Below are 17,454 nucleotides of genomic sequence, written 5' to 3'. Positions count from 1 at the left end.
TGGGTGGTTGTTTGCAGTTTGGGAGGGGAGAGTTGGGATGGGGAAGAAGGAGAAATAGAGGAGGAGACAGTCGGCAAAGTTGAGATATATTAACTTTTGTCGATGGAATCACCGATGGACTAATGATGTCGGTGGTTCCGTCGGCAATTTTGACGGTGAATTGGTCACGTCACTGTACGGAGATCCCGATTTGAATCCCTCGATGATTCTGTCGGTAAAATCGCCCGCAAAAACTTCCACGACAACGAACCACTTTTTTAAAATTCTATATATTTCGTCTGTAATTTCGTCAATATATACCGACCGCATTATTCGGTCGATACATAACGACCGAATTATTCCATCAGTAATTCTGTTGGTTTTAGGTGAATTTCTGGTAGTGTTTATATTCTAGGTTAACCAAATCTTCATAATATATATGTCGCAGAGCTAGAGTATATGAGAAATTTGAACAATAATCTAAGACTTTCACTTAAAAAGAAATAAAGAATAAATAAGATATATATATATATATATATATATATATATATATATATATATTATGATTTATAAATTTTCCTTCATTTAACAAAAGTTCTCAAATACAAAATGAAGATTAATCAAGACCCCATTCGTCAGATTTATATAAAAAATAAAAATAAGAACTTCTTAAATATTTTAAAAGAGTCTATTTATAATTTTACTCAAAATCCTTATTCATTGTAAGCCGGTTTTGTTGCATCGCTTCAACAAATATTGATTTCATTGAACTAATCGCCATCATGTTCTCCTATGTTTACCATCATGTTCTTCTATATATGTGCGTGAACTGATTTTGTTTTTTTTTTTTTTTTGAAATAAAAACCACTTCAGGGAAATACTCATCAAAACTCCTCGATAATTGAATTTGAATTCTCAGCAAAGAGGGACATGTTTAGGGTTTATAAAATCAAATTAACATTAATCAATATAGATAAAAATGAGGCTATAAAACCATATATAAGATAATTTTAATATGCAGAGCATATAAATACATAAAAAAAAATTAATATGATACATACATGTTTTTCTCGATTCATTAAGTATTGAAATAATTTTCTAGAATCATTAAGTGTTGAAACATGTAGGAAAGATATTTTTCTAACATTCTTGGCTTAGGAATCCTAATCTTTTTTTTTTTTTTAGTTTAACGTGGGTGTCCGGGCCAGCTTGTGTGCACCTCGACTAATCCCACGGGCCCTGAAGTTAACGACCATGTAAGCCTTCAGTGGCCATCATATGAGCAACCACAGGGCTCGAACCTGAGACCACAGAGGGAGCAAACCTCTTAATCTCAAGTTCTTACCACTGGACCACCATCTAGATGGTTCCTAATTTCTCTAGTGGATAAGAGCTCAAGTGTGAACAGTTGCTAGATAATGCTATGTGTAACGAATTTTTTGACAACTTGGAAAATTAAATTAAACTGGTTACAGTTTCATGACAAGTAAATAAACTCGAGTGTGAATTTTAGAAAATTAGATCCACTGTTCAATTTGCTGCCTAAAGTTTCTAACCAGGCACAACATTTTGATCAATGGAGTATTATTTGTTCAGTATATAGCACCAAAGTTGGGAAGAATCATATCCCAAACTCGGTATTTTTCCATAGGAAATATGGACCCCGGATAGAAAGATATATACGGGCATAAGAACGCTGGCCATTAAAGGATGCTAAAGACTTGGACGGAAATATTGGTGTTCGAATAAGATTCAAAACGAGCAGAATTTTACAGTACAGATCGTGTGAAGATGAAATGATCTCAGCAAAGATGACTCCCCCCAAGTTTTAATGGATGACATCATATTTTGCTATTTCATAGGTTGTTTTTGGTGTTGAATGCCTTGATAGAAAATTAATATTTTTGGTGTTTTTTTATTTTTGTTTTCTTTACAATGAAAATTGCAAGCCTCTTTAATTATAAATTTACTGATTATCAACCTGTTATTTAGAAGCTTATTATGAACGTGTTTGGAAGTGTAGTTGTGGTTGCTTTTCAAAATGTTTCTACTTGGAAATACATCAAAATAATATTTTTTTTAAAAAAAATTATTTTTAATATCAGCACATCAAAATGATCTGAAAACATAAAAAATAAGAATTACTTGCCTACTAGTCAATGTTTATTTGTTGATACTTATTAATAAACAATTTTTAAAGGTCCTACAAACTTAATTAAACTACAATGAGTATATTTGTTGTTGATTAGTTAAGTTGTTGTTTTATTGTTCCTTTCTTCTCTCTTTAGTCTTCTTTAAATAGGAAAAATTGTACAAAACCATCTAGTAACCAACCATGTTCTTTATTCTCTCTAATTTTATGGACTACTTTTCTTCATTACTCTAAATACCCTGTCAATTTTCCTTTGACAAACCTCGACCACTTCTTCTTTATATCCTAATCTTTCTTTTATTCAATTCAAACTTTGAGATTCTCTCGTGTAATATTGGTTTAGCTCATATAATAGGGTGGTAGTTTTATGATTTTAGTGTTAATTAGGTTACATATATGTACTAGTATCATTATATATTAAATTGTATAAATAATATTTATCATATTTTAGTTGAATTTGAAATACTAATTCAAATCACAAAATTGAATTAAATTCGGTTTGATTTTTATAATTAAAAATAAATAAATTAAACTCTTCAATTTAGTTTGGTTATTCAGCTCCGTAACTCCGTTATTAATTTTGGATCATATTTTTAAGATTATTTTCTTAAAATAATTTATGTATAAAATAACATCATTTATAATTAACGAGTAAAACTTTAAAAAATCCAAGTTTTATTTGTAGTAAAGTTTTGAATCAATCGTAAAAAAATAACTTAACTTCTTATTGAAGTTAAAAACTATTTTTAATAAAATATAATTAATAAGAGATTAAATGGAAAATAAAAATCAATTTACAAAAACTATTAGATAATCTCCACTTTTATAAACTATCAGTCAAATCTTATTCTTGACAGTCTCCATGCAGCCTTTAAACAGAAATCCTGATCGATCTGTGGCTATTGAGCACTTTGAGAATTTGGAGACAAGAACGGCCAAATGCCATTGGCTCACACATTTAGGCATCACCATCACAGGACTTGGTCAAATAGACGATTGACACGTCAATGAAAAATTGTAAAGGTTGCCTCTGCCATTCGAGTATGCACTGTGCAGGTTGCAAGGTGGTCCAACTAGCTAGGGCTTTCTCCTAAGCTTTTAGCGGTGTCCCCTTTTCTCTTTTCTCCTCCTTATTTTCTTCTCTTTCTGGTCCCTTCCCACGGCTTTCTTTTCTTTTTTTCTTACTTTGATGCATTGTGATCATCCTGTAGCTTGAACTTCGAAGAACAGATCATAACACAGCCCAAAACATGAAAAGAAATTGCCCAGAAACATGCATGACCGCGCAACCTGATGGAGGGAAGCCTCCTCCAGTCCTTAATAATTAACAATCCAGTTTGAGAAAGAACAGCTGACCAGAAACATATCGCTAAATTTATTAGAGGACTAAGAATTTAGCTCAGACATTGCTGTCAAATTAGAAACGACAGTTGACCGTGAAAAAAAAATCAAGAAGAAAAGGAAGAATGAGCTCATTTTATTCTAATAATCTAGCCTTCGTTTGTACTCCTTTGAGACAGGTTTTATTACTTTATATCTCAGGGGATCATTCTCAAATCCAAGATATCTTATAAAAAACCAAGTTGTCATGTGGTGTCAGATTTCATGGTTTTTTCATATTTAATTTTCTTAATAATTCTGATTTGGGTTTGAGCTTTTTTTACATGAAGGTATTTTCATTCTAATAATATATTATTAAATTATTTTAATGTGTTGGTATTAAAAATAAAATTAAAAAAAAGCTTTAAAGAAAAATATTAACACTAAATCAATACTAGACCCAAAAGCCCATCACTCAAAATGTGCTTTAAGCTCAGAAAAAAAAAAAAAAGCTTAGCCGAGTTCAATTAAACCGAATGAAGTGCCTTCACGATCATCTCTCAGATGTAGCAATCATAATGTTTGATTCAGAATTACATATAGCAGCAGACATGTTGGCACTCTTTGTGGTTAGAGCCTGAAAAAGGGTCCTGGATTTTTCATTCAATCAAGTCTTAGTGTGTTTGTCTCAAAAATCATGGGTAGCTAGAAAAAAGGATAGCGGCACCAGCTGCTTTTCTCATTAAAAGGCTATAAAACTTGCCCCATTGATGATTCTGCATTTTATAATCATCACCTGCAGTACTCCATCGCTTTATTAGAGGCAGGAAAAAAGAAGAATGCTGATATCAAAAAGCTTCTCTTGAGATTTTAAGAAATTGGGTTGCTACTGTAAATAGCAGACCTTTTGCTTTTGTAGGACTGCATGTAGCATCTCATTTTATTGCTGTCAATTTTCTTTTCCACGAAAAAGAAACATTACTGTTCATTTGTATGACTAAAATACACTCTTGAAACCTTTTTCTAGCTAAAATTCATCTCTAGTTTGCTTCAGCGGTAAAAGATCAAGAATCTGGTCTCTTGAAACACAATTTGCTCGCATTCATCAGCAAACAACAGGTACTAAATTACCTCTCTCTCTCTCTCTCCCTCTCTCTCTCTCTCTCACAAAAGAGAGCAAAGATGTGTCGTATGTTGTCATTACCAAGCTACTGAAACAATTTGGTAAATTTAAGCTGTTTCGGTTTCTGTAAAGTTTGGATACAGTAGTAAGGCCAGGAAAAGAAGTACTAGCATGATGTTTGAATATCTTGGCTGAAAACGATTGATATCTTAGCTCCTCTTTTATCTTCTTGACCAGCAGATCAGAACTGGGATATTTCTAATTCTTGTGTTCTTTTTCAAGCCTTTTTCCTTAGTGCTGGCACAGAAAAGCTTCAAAACATACAGTACCTTCTTTGGAAAGAGACAACCCAAAGACTAAATCACCATTTTTGCATGAGAGATCTCACTCGCACCGTCTTGAATTATCAGACCCTTCATTTATTTTCTTATTCTTGCTTTACTTCCCTTGTTTCCTTCTCTTTTATCTGCTTTTGCTTTTCTTTTTTTGTTTGTGTTGTGACAATTTCTAATTGCTAAAAAAAGGGTTATATTTTCAGATTTGTTGTTCTCATTTGGTTGTATTTTTCTTTAATCAGGACCGTATGATCATAGATTCCTGATCAAGCCCTGTCTTGGTTTAAGAGCTGCCCTCCTTTCTCTTGAGGTACCACTCTCTCAATTTCCCTTGAAAAATCCGTTCCTCTTTCTCTGATGCCTGACTTTACCTCAGGCATTCTGTCTCTTGCTGCTGATCCTGTATTGTGATAGTTTAGAGCCTGGATTTGGACACCCATTAGAAGGTGCATTGGACTTCTGGTGCACTTTAATCCCATCACCTTACACGTATCCAAATCCAATATTTTGATCGATCCTCGACATCCCAGATTCCTATGCTGTACTATCGTGTATGAACTGTGTCCTCCGATTCTCCCATCATTCAACAATTGACAGACTTGAAGGGGAATCTTGTCCATCCAAATTCTACTTGAATTATAGTTATAAGGCTTAACATGACCCAGTAGGTCCATCCAATGATCCATTAATTTGGACCAAACTAATAGAAACACCCTCTGTTTTTTTAATGTAGAAGGTTAAGTTGACTCTAATAAATTTAGGATGAACTATTTGAACTTGTCATCCAGATCTTGAATCCAGTAGGTTTTTAACAATGATTCTAATTATTAAAACAGCACTAAAGTTTCTTTAAGAAAAAAACTGTGTCATAGTTTATATAGTTGGTTGTGGTGCCGATTCTTAGAAGGCACCAAAACAAGCTTGGTTGAGTTTTCTTACTACTCTGTCCTGCTATTCTCTTGTAAATTAGCTTAGCAGATTAACTCAATAATTTATTCTTGAATTAGGTTATATATTTAATCGGGTTGAAAATTAATCCAATTAAACTAAAACAAGACCAATTTGAATTTAAAAAAAAAATTATAATTGTTTTAATTATTTTAGATTGATTTGGATGTAGATTAATTCGCTAAATCGAGGACACAAAACTGAAACCAAGTTATAGGCGATCAGGCTAGATTTTATAACTATTCTAGAAAGCGAACTCCATAAAGGGCAATTCGCATCGCATGACACTTTCTTTCTGTTAGCATGGATACGATTTTATAACTATTTTTACCCTTCTTGGACCGATCGACCATAGCACCCCATATGGTTTTCTCAAAATAGCTAAAAGGGGGAGAGGGTTGGCAAGGGCCACCTGCTCTGTCTTCTCTTCCACCATGAAAAAGGGACCTCACGACGGAGTTCTTGAGGAGGAGCGATACTTGACCAGTGGGTCAAAGCTGAAAGCCCCATTCATCTGTAAATTGATTGGATTTGGCCCCATTTATCTAGGCACTAGAGAGTAGAGAAGAGAAACTGCTTAAGGTATACAAACTCCTCAGTCCCTTGAATCCACAAACGAATGTTAGGCCAAGAAGCACCGTTGGGTAGGGTTTTGGTGGCTGTTTCGAGAAATTTGACCTCGACCCCGATGCACGTTTTGTCAGGAGAGCCAGACCTCTTAGTTTTAAAAAGAAATCACACAGCATCAAGATTTTTTTAAAAAAAAAAATTAGCATTGTTTAAAATAAAATTTACAGATTAATACAGTTTATAATTTTTTTAATGATACATTTAAAGTTGTGGCTAATTAGAAACATTACATTGCAAAAAAAAAAAAAAACAAATGACAAATTACAATAAAGAAAAATAAGAGGAAAAAAAAACACTAAGAGAAGTACCAAAACTCTAGTTATGACACCACTAATATCATCAAAAAAATATCAATAAGAAAAATCTAATAGCATCAAGTAAGGTCATTATCGATGACAAAAATGGGTCACACTCTTTGTTTAAAGACAAATAAACAATTACAATGAGGAGAGAAAAGAGAAAAGACAAAAAAAAACTTTGAAAATACATCAAAGTTTCAAGTACAACACCTCTTATATCTTTAGAAAAATCTTTGTATTATTAAAGTTGATAGCCACTCGGAGATCTGATCACTGTTAGTTATCTTTTTTTGATGTCATTGAATTTATCTCGTTAAAATTTTTCTGATAATAATAATGTTATCGTAGTTAGTGTGTCATTAAATTTATTTTGTTGAGATTTTTTAAATAATACTATTATTATTGTAGTTAAAATTTCAATATATCTCCATTATTATTATTTTTCTTTCTCTTCTCTTCTTTATTATTTGTGCCATATCTTTTGAAACTTTTTTTGAAATGTCACATTTTCAAGTAACAACGACTTTAAAACTTGTGTTTTTCTGTGTAGAAGCTTTGTTATTTCTTCAAAAAAATAATTTGAATTATGTTATTTTATTTTATTTATTTTTTGAAATGGTTTTGATAAAAAAATAAAACCCAGCATCAATAATAAGCCAGAGAGAGAGAGGGGTGCGTTAAAAAATAATTACTTTGCTTAAGTCGTGAATCCCAACATGGAGAAAGGGTAATAGTGGAATCTTGGAAAATAATAAAGAGGAGGCATGGAAAAGAAAGAGAGAGGACAGAGATTTCTTGCGCAAATCTAGCTCATCTGGGCTTCTGGTACAAGCAAGTGAAGTGAAGTAAATGGGAGTTTGAAGGCAAACGAGTGCATACCGCATCCTACAATCAAGAATCCCATGTTCAATGCCGTATAAAAAACACACCACTCACTTCACTTCTTGCCCACATTTAGCTTGGCCTCATTATGTTTTAGGCAAGGCTCTCACTATTGCAGCCAGTAAGTGGATGTGCTCACAAGCCAAAGCCCCCATGTCCTCAGCTTCTTTGCATCATCGTTTCCATCCCCTCTATCTTCTTAAGATAGGACAAGGGAACCCATCAAGGGCTTATCTCAGAGGAAATAAGAAATTAGCAGAGAAAACGTACAGACATCCAATCCCAAGTCTATGTTCGCTCTTCTTTGATTTCATCTTCATTTTGGCCATTTTCACCCACTCACTTATTGTTTTTGTTGCTTACTCTCTTTGTATAATTTCTTTTCCTTCTTTTCTTTCTTTCTATTTTGTAGTGGTGGAGTTTTAAGTATCAAACCTTCGCTCATTGGTTTTGCGCTTCATGTAATGATAGGGTTCTCCTGCCGCTGCTGCTGGAACATGGTGAGAGATGTGGGTGCTGTTACTTGGGGCATTGAGGCATGTGTGGCCTTTGTCATGAGAATATTTGTCAAGCAAATCGGAGTTTTAGGCTTGAGTGGCGGCAGGTCTGGATACACAAGAAACCACATTTCTTTTATCCAATCATTGCAAAAAGCTCACTTCTTCTTCTTCCTCTTCTTCTGCTTCCTTGGCTTCTGGTAAATGCTGGTGGGGCATGGTGGTGATATTGGCTAGACGGCTCAATCTCTTTATTATGATATAGGACTACTTACTAATCTTTTGCTTTCACTTTTGTTACTAGCTTTCCTATTTTTTTCCCTTTCCTTTCCTTTTTTTTTTTTTTGCTGATAGTTTTGTTGATATGTAATTGGCATCCAAATGTTCATGTGGAAGTGCAACAAAAGGTTGGCATGGCATCTTTGATTCTTGTTTCTTTCAAGTAATACTAATTAACTTGCTGTTTGGTGCTCTAGTTTTGTGCCTTGACTCCTGTTCAAGCATTAGAACAAATTTTACCCCATAGAGAAAGTCAGAAAGAGGTAGAGGATTTAATTGCAGCAAATGGGGGCACCTACCTTCTATGTAATTCGGTGAGTAAAAGCTTTAAAATATTGGGGTCCCCTAAAGCGTACAGACTTCAATGTTTCAGCTCTGTTTCACTGTCAGTCTTTGCTTCTGTCCCTTTTGTTAATTAATTTTTCTTGGGAAATGTAGGGGCTTGATAGTTGATAGTATGTGCTCAAATCCTCAAGGAATTATTATGTCACCTTCATCCATATCAATATGTATTGAGATTTTTTCATGAAATTTCCCCTTGTATGATGCTCGGCCTGTTTAATTTACTTCGAATGGTGTGTTTTTAAGGGTGTGCATTATGAAGTGACAATGCATCATTTCTAGGGTCCAGGGAACACTGAAACTGCTTCTCTAGGGCCTCTAGAACTAGGCCTTGCTCTACCATAGGGTACTATGTGTAGCCTATGTGTGTGACTGTATGAATTAAAAGACTGAGCAAGAAAAACAAAGGCAAGGACAAAAAAGTGTGAGATCTGATCTGCGACAGATCAGAGAGGCCCTCATATTTCGTGGAAATGTCACTGTGTTTTCTTTCTTGAGGTTTTGGTTTGCATGTGGAAGGAGCTTTGTTTAATAGCCCCGCAGTTTATTTTACAGGATTTTATGTCTTGAATAAAGGGGAGGGAATGATGGTGGGTTCCTGGAAAGAAGAGTTTGAATAGAAAAACAAGTGAATTAGCCCTTGGCATTTCTTATAAACCACGCAGTTTTTCTTCTTCTTTTTTAATACAAGACCCTTGAATTCTTGTTTTATCCGTCCCCAACAATCTCCAGGGAGGGGGGCGATTGCAGGGCTGGAATCAACTTTAATAGAAGATTAAAAATAAACAGTGGAAAAAAACAAGACTGGGAGACAGAAGTTTTTTACTCCCATCTGTCCCGTGTATAGTTCCTTTTACTGTTTCTGATTAGCCCGTGAACATTTGTTGTCAAGGTAAGACAACAAATTTCAACAGTAATTTATTTCAGAGATTTACTTTAATAGTAATAGAACATGATCATAATCGATACCGACTAAATTCAGAGTTCAGTGTTATGAACAACAACAACAACGGCAATAATAATAATAACTGAATTGTAGTTATCTGAATATTGTCTTGCACCTCATGGAGAACAACAGTCAGTTTCCTGTAGAGGGGTCACCGCTCCGCTCTGGGTGGATCGTCCACTTCAAGTATATTTTCCTAAAACCGGTAGCATCCAGCGTTCTCTGGTTTGTTTGCAAGCCTAAACAAAGATCAAACATTTCCACTTTTACAAGGCAAAACGTTTCCTTACCTGCCTTGAAATGGATATCTTGTTCTTTTGTTTGGCCAACAGAGACTCCAAATAACTCTTCAAGCTAGCTAGATGCCAGCACACAAGGGCAATCAAGACTGGCCCCATCCCATCCAATGGATGATGTAGCATCGGGTGCCTTTGTTTTCCTCGTACCTTCAAATCACAGGAACCGGATCAAGTGCATGGCAGCTAGCTAGCATCCGTGCTCTTTAGATGCATGTTACACGTTAAATTAGTTCTCGAAGTCATTAATTAGGTTAAAAAAGATAAAATAATAGGTTCAACTTAATAAGTATTTTGGTATTAAACCAAAGTCTAAGGCCAACGAGGACAGACTTGGTAATGGGCTGAACTAAGTGGATAAAGAAATTTGGATTAAGGAATTTGAAACTTAACATACGGTTATCCATAGCTTCTTCTGTATAACTTAGGGCTGAAAGAAGAAAAGAAGATAATCAATACACAACAACAACAACAACAAATCAACAACAATTATGGATTTGCAACTATTGAGCTAAGTACATAGCCCTGTGATTGCTAATATTGATGGTTATTAAAAACTTGTTTGGTCGTTAACTTCAGATGCCGTGAGGACTAGTCAAGGTGCGCGCAAACTGGCCCGAACACCCCACGTGAATAAATAAATAAAAAAGATGTTTGTAGGTTAATAAGACAATGTCAAACCCAAGAAGAGGTTTAGGGCACATAAGGTGATTAATTTGACAAAAAACCTCATATTTTCTATTCAATCTTTAAATTGTGCTCAAATTTTTTATAAGATTTTACAGGTTCAATATATTAATTTTTTACTAGTTATAACTAGTCGGAGTCTAAAAGACCTTCAAATTAGGCCTAAAAGATATTGTTAGGGCTAGTTTTGTTTTTTTTCTTTTTTTTCTTTTTAGATTTTCTAGTTTGTTGAGGGCTTTTATTGCTTTTCTTTTTATTTTTAGATTTTATAATTAATTTATGTTAGGTTTTGAGTTTATTTAAAGAATTATAAACCTTTTGTAGAGTTAGAATTCTTAAAAGAGAAAATAATTAGTAATAAGTTTCAAAATAAGGTTTTCATGTGGTGATTTTATTCAACATAATATAATGTTAAGCTGTTATTCTTTGTGTTTTTTATGCATGCGTCACATGGTGTAACTCAATCATTCCTGCCCTCATCATCCCGATCCTCGTTTTAAGCCATGAAACATGGTCATCAAAATTTAAAACTGCTGTGACTCCATTGAGGTTTCTTCATTCTTACGACCAGCTGACTGACAGGAGGAGGTATTTGACGAGCATGTAAACCTCTCGTTAACATTAATTTCTATATTATCTTAATGAAATAATGCCTAAAAGTTGAAAATCATGATCATGAATTCCAGATTCAGCAATGGGGTATGGCTTTAGCTTAGGGTGACTGCAACAATGATTTGAAGTCATGGTTGTTTGTTTACCAGTGGTCTCCTCTATTAACCAGAAAAATTAACACACTGCTACCCTTTCCTCAATCCTTCTACAGGTCAATTAGGCTCCTCTCAAGGTAACAAAAATAATTCTCAATTCCTTTATCTCAATTATGCATTATTGCACGTAACCATGTCCTCTAAGATGAAATGTTTGAGTGGGGTTATTACAACATCCTCCCCCTGTTATCCAAGCAGGCTGGAATTCCACTCTTTCAAACTGTCGTTCTTCTGTGCATCTAACAGCATGATATGGTATGGTAACAGTCCATAAATACCCAAAACAAAACAAAAGCTAAACTCTTCCTGACATTGGATGAAAACTCGTAGCTGCTGTCACCTGTCTACAGGTTTCCATTATGTCTTCACGGATACCAGTCATACACAAACCACGGTTAAGTTTTCCAGCGCGAGAGGTTTCTCACTCATCTATCTAAAAATTATGCTTCAATCATGTCATGTGAATAAGAAAAATAATGCATTTGGATATCTAAACGAAATCTACAAACTTGTTTTTTCTGTCATTTTCTACTTGCAGAAGCCAATGTACAAACTCCATCAGCAACAGGCATTTTAGATCGCCAAGGATTGAGTACTTGTGGATCCTGATCCCGCAATTCAAAACATGATCGAATCTTGAACTATCGTAGAAAGAGAGAATCTGTGCATCTGATTGTATCTACCATTTTCTTCAACATGCCTGAAGGTTACAGCCCAGAAATTGATGCATGATCACATTGTTACATGAACATAAATGCTTACACCCAACTTCTGATAACCAGCATGACCAATTAAAATAGCATAATTTGGAGAGAAAAACTTCCTTTTTAATGATGCTCTCTTTTCTATCCATCAAAACTTTATTCAGGAAAATCATAGTTTCAGTTGCCAAAATTATTCCTGATTCAGACATTATTCCTGTAAAAATATAGGCACCATGAAAAATGTGCTAGTGACCCTGTAGCACAGCACCATAAACCAAGCATACCTCAAAAGACAACAAATTTCCAGAAGGAAAATATTTGAGCTAGCAATCAAGCACCCTAACTGGTACAGATCACTTATAAGTCTTTTATATTCAATGACGTCTTCAACAAATGCCAGAATAGGAAGCATAACCAAGTAGCGGGAGCACAAGTAAATGCATGTCATAAGGTTGTATACTGTTTAGCTACTGTCTTTGAGATGAAAAATCGTAGGCTGTGAATTTACGCTAGTTGAAGAAGCATACTCCGTTGGGAAAAAGCTCCCATTTCCCCACCCAAGCCCCAAACCTACAAAGGCTCCTTCCAAAAGATATATTTAAAAAAAAATCCCAGAATTGAATATTTTGGTGCAGGCAAACCATGGTTTAGGTTTAGGTGAACGAAAAAAGAAATCATTAGTTCCAATAACACCACAATTTCATCCATGGTTCATGTAATTGACTTGAGAAGGTAACTAGCACTCTAGGTTCCAGATTCTAAAAGATAAAGATCCATATCATTTTCTTCATTTTTGGTCCTAAAGAATGCAAAAGCAAGGAGAATTCGAACACAAACTAAGCAAGACCAAGAATGTCGTATAGTGTCCCTTTGTTACCATAGGCTCAAATACGTTCCATACTGTCATATTGGTCTCCCCTGTCCTATGATTCTACTACCTCTGCTGCCTGCTATTTGCTGAGTAATCCTACTGGAACTGACAGCAAAAGTTTTGCTTGAAGTGATCAACCTTCAGATGTTAGAAAGACAATGAACTCGTCTATAATACCAGAGCTTAGATGCTCCTGATGTTGGATGAAATAATTTTGCACAAGAACTCATAACTAACAAGTACATGTAATGAAGAAACTGCGTGGCCATTGGGCAACGAGGCTAAACGAGAATGGGATGGTTCTAGCTTCTACATCAATTGAGACCATCATCCATTTCTCAAGGTTGTGTACAGAAAATCAGGGGAAATGTAAACCATGTATAATGCGGGGAAACCACAATAATGATCAGTGAAAAAAATGGAAGAGCATAAAACTCAGGCAAGAGAGGTGTCTATAACAAAATAATCACAAAATAAACCCAATCTGAACACCAGATTTCTAAAAAAAAGCTGGATAATTAATGGCAGGAACTATCACCAATTGAGGCAGGCATTAGAAACAAGAAAGCATATAGCATGTTACCTAAACAGTTGCCCATCGCTTGCTGCACTATCTATAATCGCCTATATTGCAATCGAAAGAAAAATCAATGGCGAATCAAATAACGCTTGTGATAGAGCTGGGACAAAACATCAAGACAAGCAAGAGTTTTGATTATTGATGTTATGCATACACTACAGTCCAGTGTAACGAGTACACAACGATTACTGGAATTATTAAAATGAAAGCATAAAATATCAAGCAATAATTCAAATGATTACCAAAAATATCCACTGAAAACACATTAGAATTAGTAGCAATGAACTGCATCATTGCTTTACCACATTCTCCACATACCACTTATAAGTATCAACTAGCCCATCCTTCAGCGAAATCTTTGGCATCCAACCCAACCCCAACAACTTAGAACTATCCATTAACTTCCTTGGAGTCCCATCGGGCTTTGATGTATCCCAAACAAGCTCCCCTTCAAAGCCAACAGCCTCCTTCACCAACTCCGCCAACTCCTTTATAGTAACCTCCTTCCCACTCCCCACATTTAAATGCTCCAATCCACTATACTTGTCCATCAAAAACACCACCGCATCCGCCAAATCATCAACGTGCAAAAACTCCCTCAACGGACTCCCAGTTCCCCAAACAACCACTTCTTTGGCCTTATTCACCTTCGCCTCATGAAACCTCCTCATCAATGCCGGCAAAACATGAGAATTTTCTGGATGAAAATTATCATTCGGCCCATATAAATTCGTGGGCATTCCAGAAATAGCATCCCAATTATACTGAATCCTGTAAGCCTGACACATTTTAATCCCAGATATCTTCGCAATCGCGTACCACTCATTCGTTGGCTCTAAAGGCCCAGTAAGCAGTGCATTTTCAGGAATCGGCTGCGGTGCTAGCTTAGGGTAAATACAAGAGGATCCCAAAAACAACAGTTTCTTAACTCCATGTCGAAAAGAGGAGTCGATTACATTAGTTTGGATCTGGAGATTTATGGCAATGAAATCGGCAGGATATGTATTGTTAGCGTGTATTCCGCCAACTTTAGCGGCGGCTAGGATAACATATTGGGGCTTTTCAGCGGCGAAGAAGGAGTCCACATCGGATTGGCGCGTGAGGTCGAGCTCGGAGTGGGAACGGAGAACGAGATTGGTCAAGCCGTGGGATTGGAGCTTGCGGACGATTGCGGAGCCGACTAGACCACGGTGTCCCGCCACGAAGATTTTTGCAGATTTGTCGGTGAGGAAATCGGAGGAATCTGCAGAGAAATGTTAGAGATTAGGATTTGATTCATAAGAAAACAAATGCGGAGAGAAGATCCGAGAGAAGAGTGATTGGCAGAAGAGAAATGTGTGAGAATTGAGAGAGTTTACCGTGGCTGGGGCCGCCCATTTGGTGGAGGTGGTTCTGGGGATTAGCGCGGAGGGAGGTGGAGCTTCGTTTGCCGACAGGAAATCAGTTAAGAAGGAAGTCTTCCAGTATCAACCGCAATAGTTGAAATAGATAGGAGGTAAATGCGGGTTGGGCTTACTCTATATTATGGGGTATAACCCTGTATTCATGGGCCGGGTTGCTTGGCATTTTTCAATTTCTGCGCCTAAAAAGCATAACTATCATGGTCGGTGAGTTAAAATAATATTATTTTAAATAAAACAAAATTCTTGGAGTTATCAATGGAATCGGGTCAACTTCCAAAATACTTAGAAAAAAAAAAACTCGCTTTAAACAAGGTTTCAAATCAATTAGTTAGGCCAACTTAGACAAATTTCAAGTTAATGGGTTCCTAAGTTAATCATTCACACTAATTTTAGTTTAAAAACCATGCCAAAAAAACACATAGATATGAAAATTAAAGGAAATTGCTTTTGTCAATTAAGGGGAATGGAAACATCATAGGAAATTGCTTTTGATTCCATATTTGTCTGATTTTTGGACCTAAGCAGCACACAGATATGAAAATTATGTGCTTAGGTCCAACTCAATGAATAAGCCTTTGAACAAGGTTAGTGCCAGAGGAGCGAACTAGTACAGATCAAGAAACTCAACCCCGCTTTCCAAAAAGGAAAGCAATAGGGTATCAAACACTCAAAGCAAAATGAGTAAAAAAGAATTGTTGAGATATTGTCAAGGATTCGTGCTCATAATAATTGGCCATTACAGCTAGCTAGCCATGTCGAGTAGCAAAATGATAAAACATGTCGAGATATTATTGACAAGTGTTCGTGCTAGAGGTGACGGAATAGAAACTGAGAGATGAGATACAATCCAATTTGTGTTGAATCCCATTTAAGATCACGTTGCTGATCTTGAAGGAATGGATTGAAACAGCAATTTGTTGCTGGCATTACGTAACTAGGCTAGTTCGTTCCTTGTTTTCAGAAGCCATCTTGTATATTATGAATTAAATGTTCCGGAGAGATTCTAACGTATTAAAAAATAATATAAATCATATATTAGAGTCTTGATTACTAAGTGATCACGAGTTCGAATCTCATCATCTCTATTTATTTGATAAAAATAAAATACAAAATAGTATGGGCATATGCAAGTTTCAAGCTCAAAATGCTTTCACTTGAGGGTGTGTGTTAAAAAATAATATAAATTATATCTTATGACCTCATCTAACAGCTTAAGTTATTAAGTTGAGATAATTTTACAATCCATTCATTCTAACATAAATTTAATTGTGGAAAATGTTGTCCAAAAATCACAAGATAAATGATTGAACAAGTGAGCAACTATATTTAGTTTATAACATGCGAACTATAATTCAAAAATATTTAAGATTGTTAGGTTATTATACCGAGTTATTGAGCCAATCATTCAATCCATAATTTTTCTAATAAAAAACAATTTTGTTTTGTTTTATATCAACTCTACCGGGTTTAACTAGGTTTAATCAGGTAAATAAATCACAAACCTTCTTCTTAACCAAATTTAGCTAAGTCAAATTTAATCAGGTAGTACTAGAGCCTTGATTACCAAGCGGTTACGAGTTCAAATCTCACCATTCTTATTTATTTGATAAAAATTAAGTATAATGTAAAATGAGTTTATGCAAGTTTCAAGTCCAAAAGATTTTTACTTGAGGGGCTATGTTAGAGGATAATATAAATTATATCTTAAAACCTCAACTAATAGTTTAAGTTATTGGGTTAAAATAGTTTTTTGTCACAACCTATTTATTCTAACATGAATGCAATTGTCGAAAATATTGTTTAAAATTCACAAGATAAATTATTTAACAAGTGAACAATTATGTTTAGTATGTGATATGCAAACTTATAATTCAAAAAATATTTAAGATTATTACATGATCGAGTTCTTGAGTCAATTTATTAATTTCTTAATCAATATATTTTTTATAAAAAACAACTTTGTTTTATATCAACTCTACTGGGTTTAATCATGTAAATAAATCACAATCTTCTTCTCAACTTAGATTTAGCTAAGTCGATATTAGTTTTATTCGAAGTAAAATTCAATCCAGTTTAGACACTAAATCATGTGTTTTTTAAATCAACCTATTAGAACTATTAGAATGTACTGAGTTTAATGATCTTAAGGCCTAAGGTTTCACTTGGATCATGGTTAAAAACATAATTTATTAAAGAGAGGTGAAAGCCAGTGGGAAACAAGTAAAACGCAAAAAATAAAGTCTGGTCCTTCCATGTGTCATAGAATTCTTTTTGTGCTTCTACACTGAAAAAACATGGACGTGGTAATTCACCTAACGCAAAAACTATCAATGCGCCTTTTTCTTTCCACCTCTTTCCATGAACGTTATAGCATAGACTTGGTAGGTGAAGTCAATTAAGCAAAGCAATTGCGA

The 17,454-nt window shown here is 35.0% G+C and overlaps 2 protein-coding genes across 5 annotated transcripts; one reads left to right on the top strand and one right to left on the bottom strand.

The window, feature by feature from the left end:
- The first annotated feature begins 3,987 nt into the window (after nt 1-3,987).
- Nucleotides 3,988-9,031, top strand: LOC7489420 (uncharacterized). Of its 4 annotated transcripts, XR_008058011.1 has the most exons (4): nt 3,991-4,366; nt 4,506-4,570; nt 5,152-5,219; nt 8,140-9,031. XR_008058011.1 is itself a non-coding variant. In XM_002325073.4 (2 exons), exons 1-2 carry the CDS (start codon nt 7,696-7,698, stop codon nt 8,367-8,369), a joined length of 528 nt encoding a protein of 175 aa, XP_002325109.2. In that variant the 5' UTR covers nt 7,433-7,695; the 3' UTR covers nt 8,370-8,975. The 4 variants fall into 4 exon arrangements, 1 of the variants encoding a protein (XP_002325109.2); XR_002978982.2 differs by having other exon boundaries at nt 3,988-4,570; nt 8,081-9,031; XR_002978980.2 differs by lacking the exons at nt 3,991-4,366; nt 4,506-4,570; nt 5,152-5,219 and adding an exon at nt 7,297-7,934 and having other exon boundaries at nt 8,140-8,975.
- Nucleotides 9,032-13,750: 4,719 nt separating this feature from the next.
- Nucleotides 13,751-15,157, bottom strand: LOC7493369 (putative GDP-L-fucose synthase 2). Its single transcript, XM_002324479.4, has 2 exons — nt 14,996-15,157; nt 13,751-14,880 (listed from the first exon to the last, which is right to left on the bottom strand). The coding sequence occupies exons 1-2, from the start codon at nt 15,012-15,014 to the stop codon at nt 13,928-13,930; spliced, it is 972 nt and encodes a 323-aa protein (XP_002324515.1). The 5' UTR covers nt 15,015-15,157; the 3' UTR covers nt 13,751-13,927.
- Between the last annotated feature and the right edge of the window lie 2,297 nt (nt 15,158-17,454).

Source organism: Populus trichocarpa, chromosome 18, assembly GCF_000002775.5.
Source record: "Populus trichocarpa isolate Nisqually-1 chromosome 18, P.trichocarpa_v4.1, whole genome shotgun sequence".
NCBI classification, from domain to species: Eukaryota; Viridiplantae; Streptophyta; class Magnoliopsida; order Malpighiales; family Salicaceae; genus Populus; species Populus trichocarpa.
Note: the sequence above shows the minus strand (reverse complement) of the source record. Positions and strands in the feature narration are given on the sequence as shown.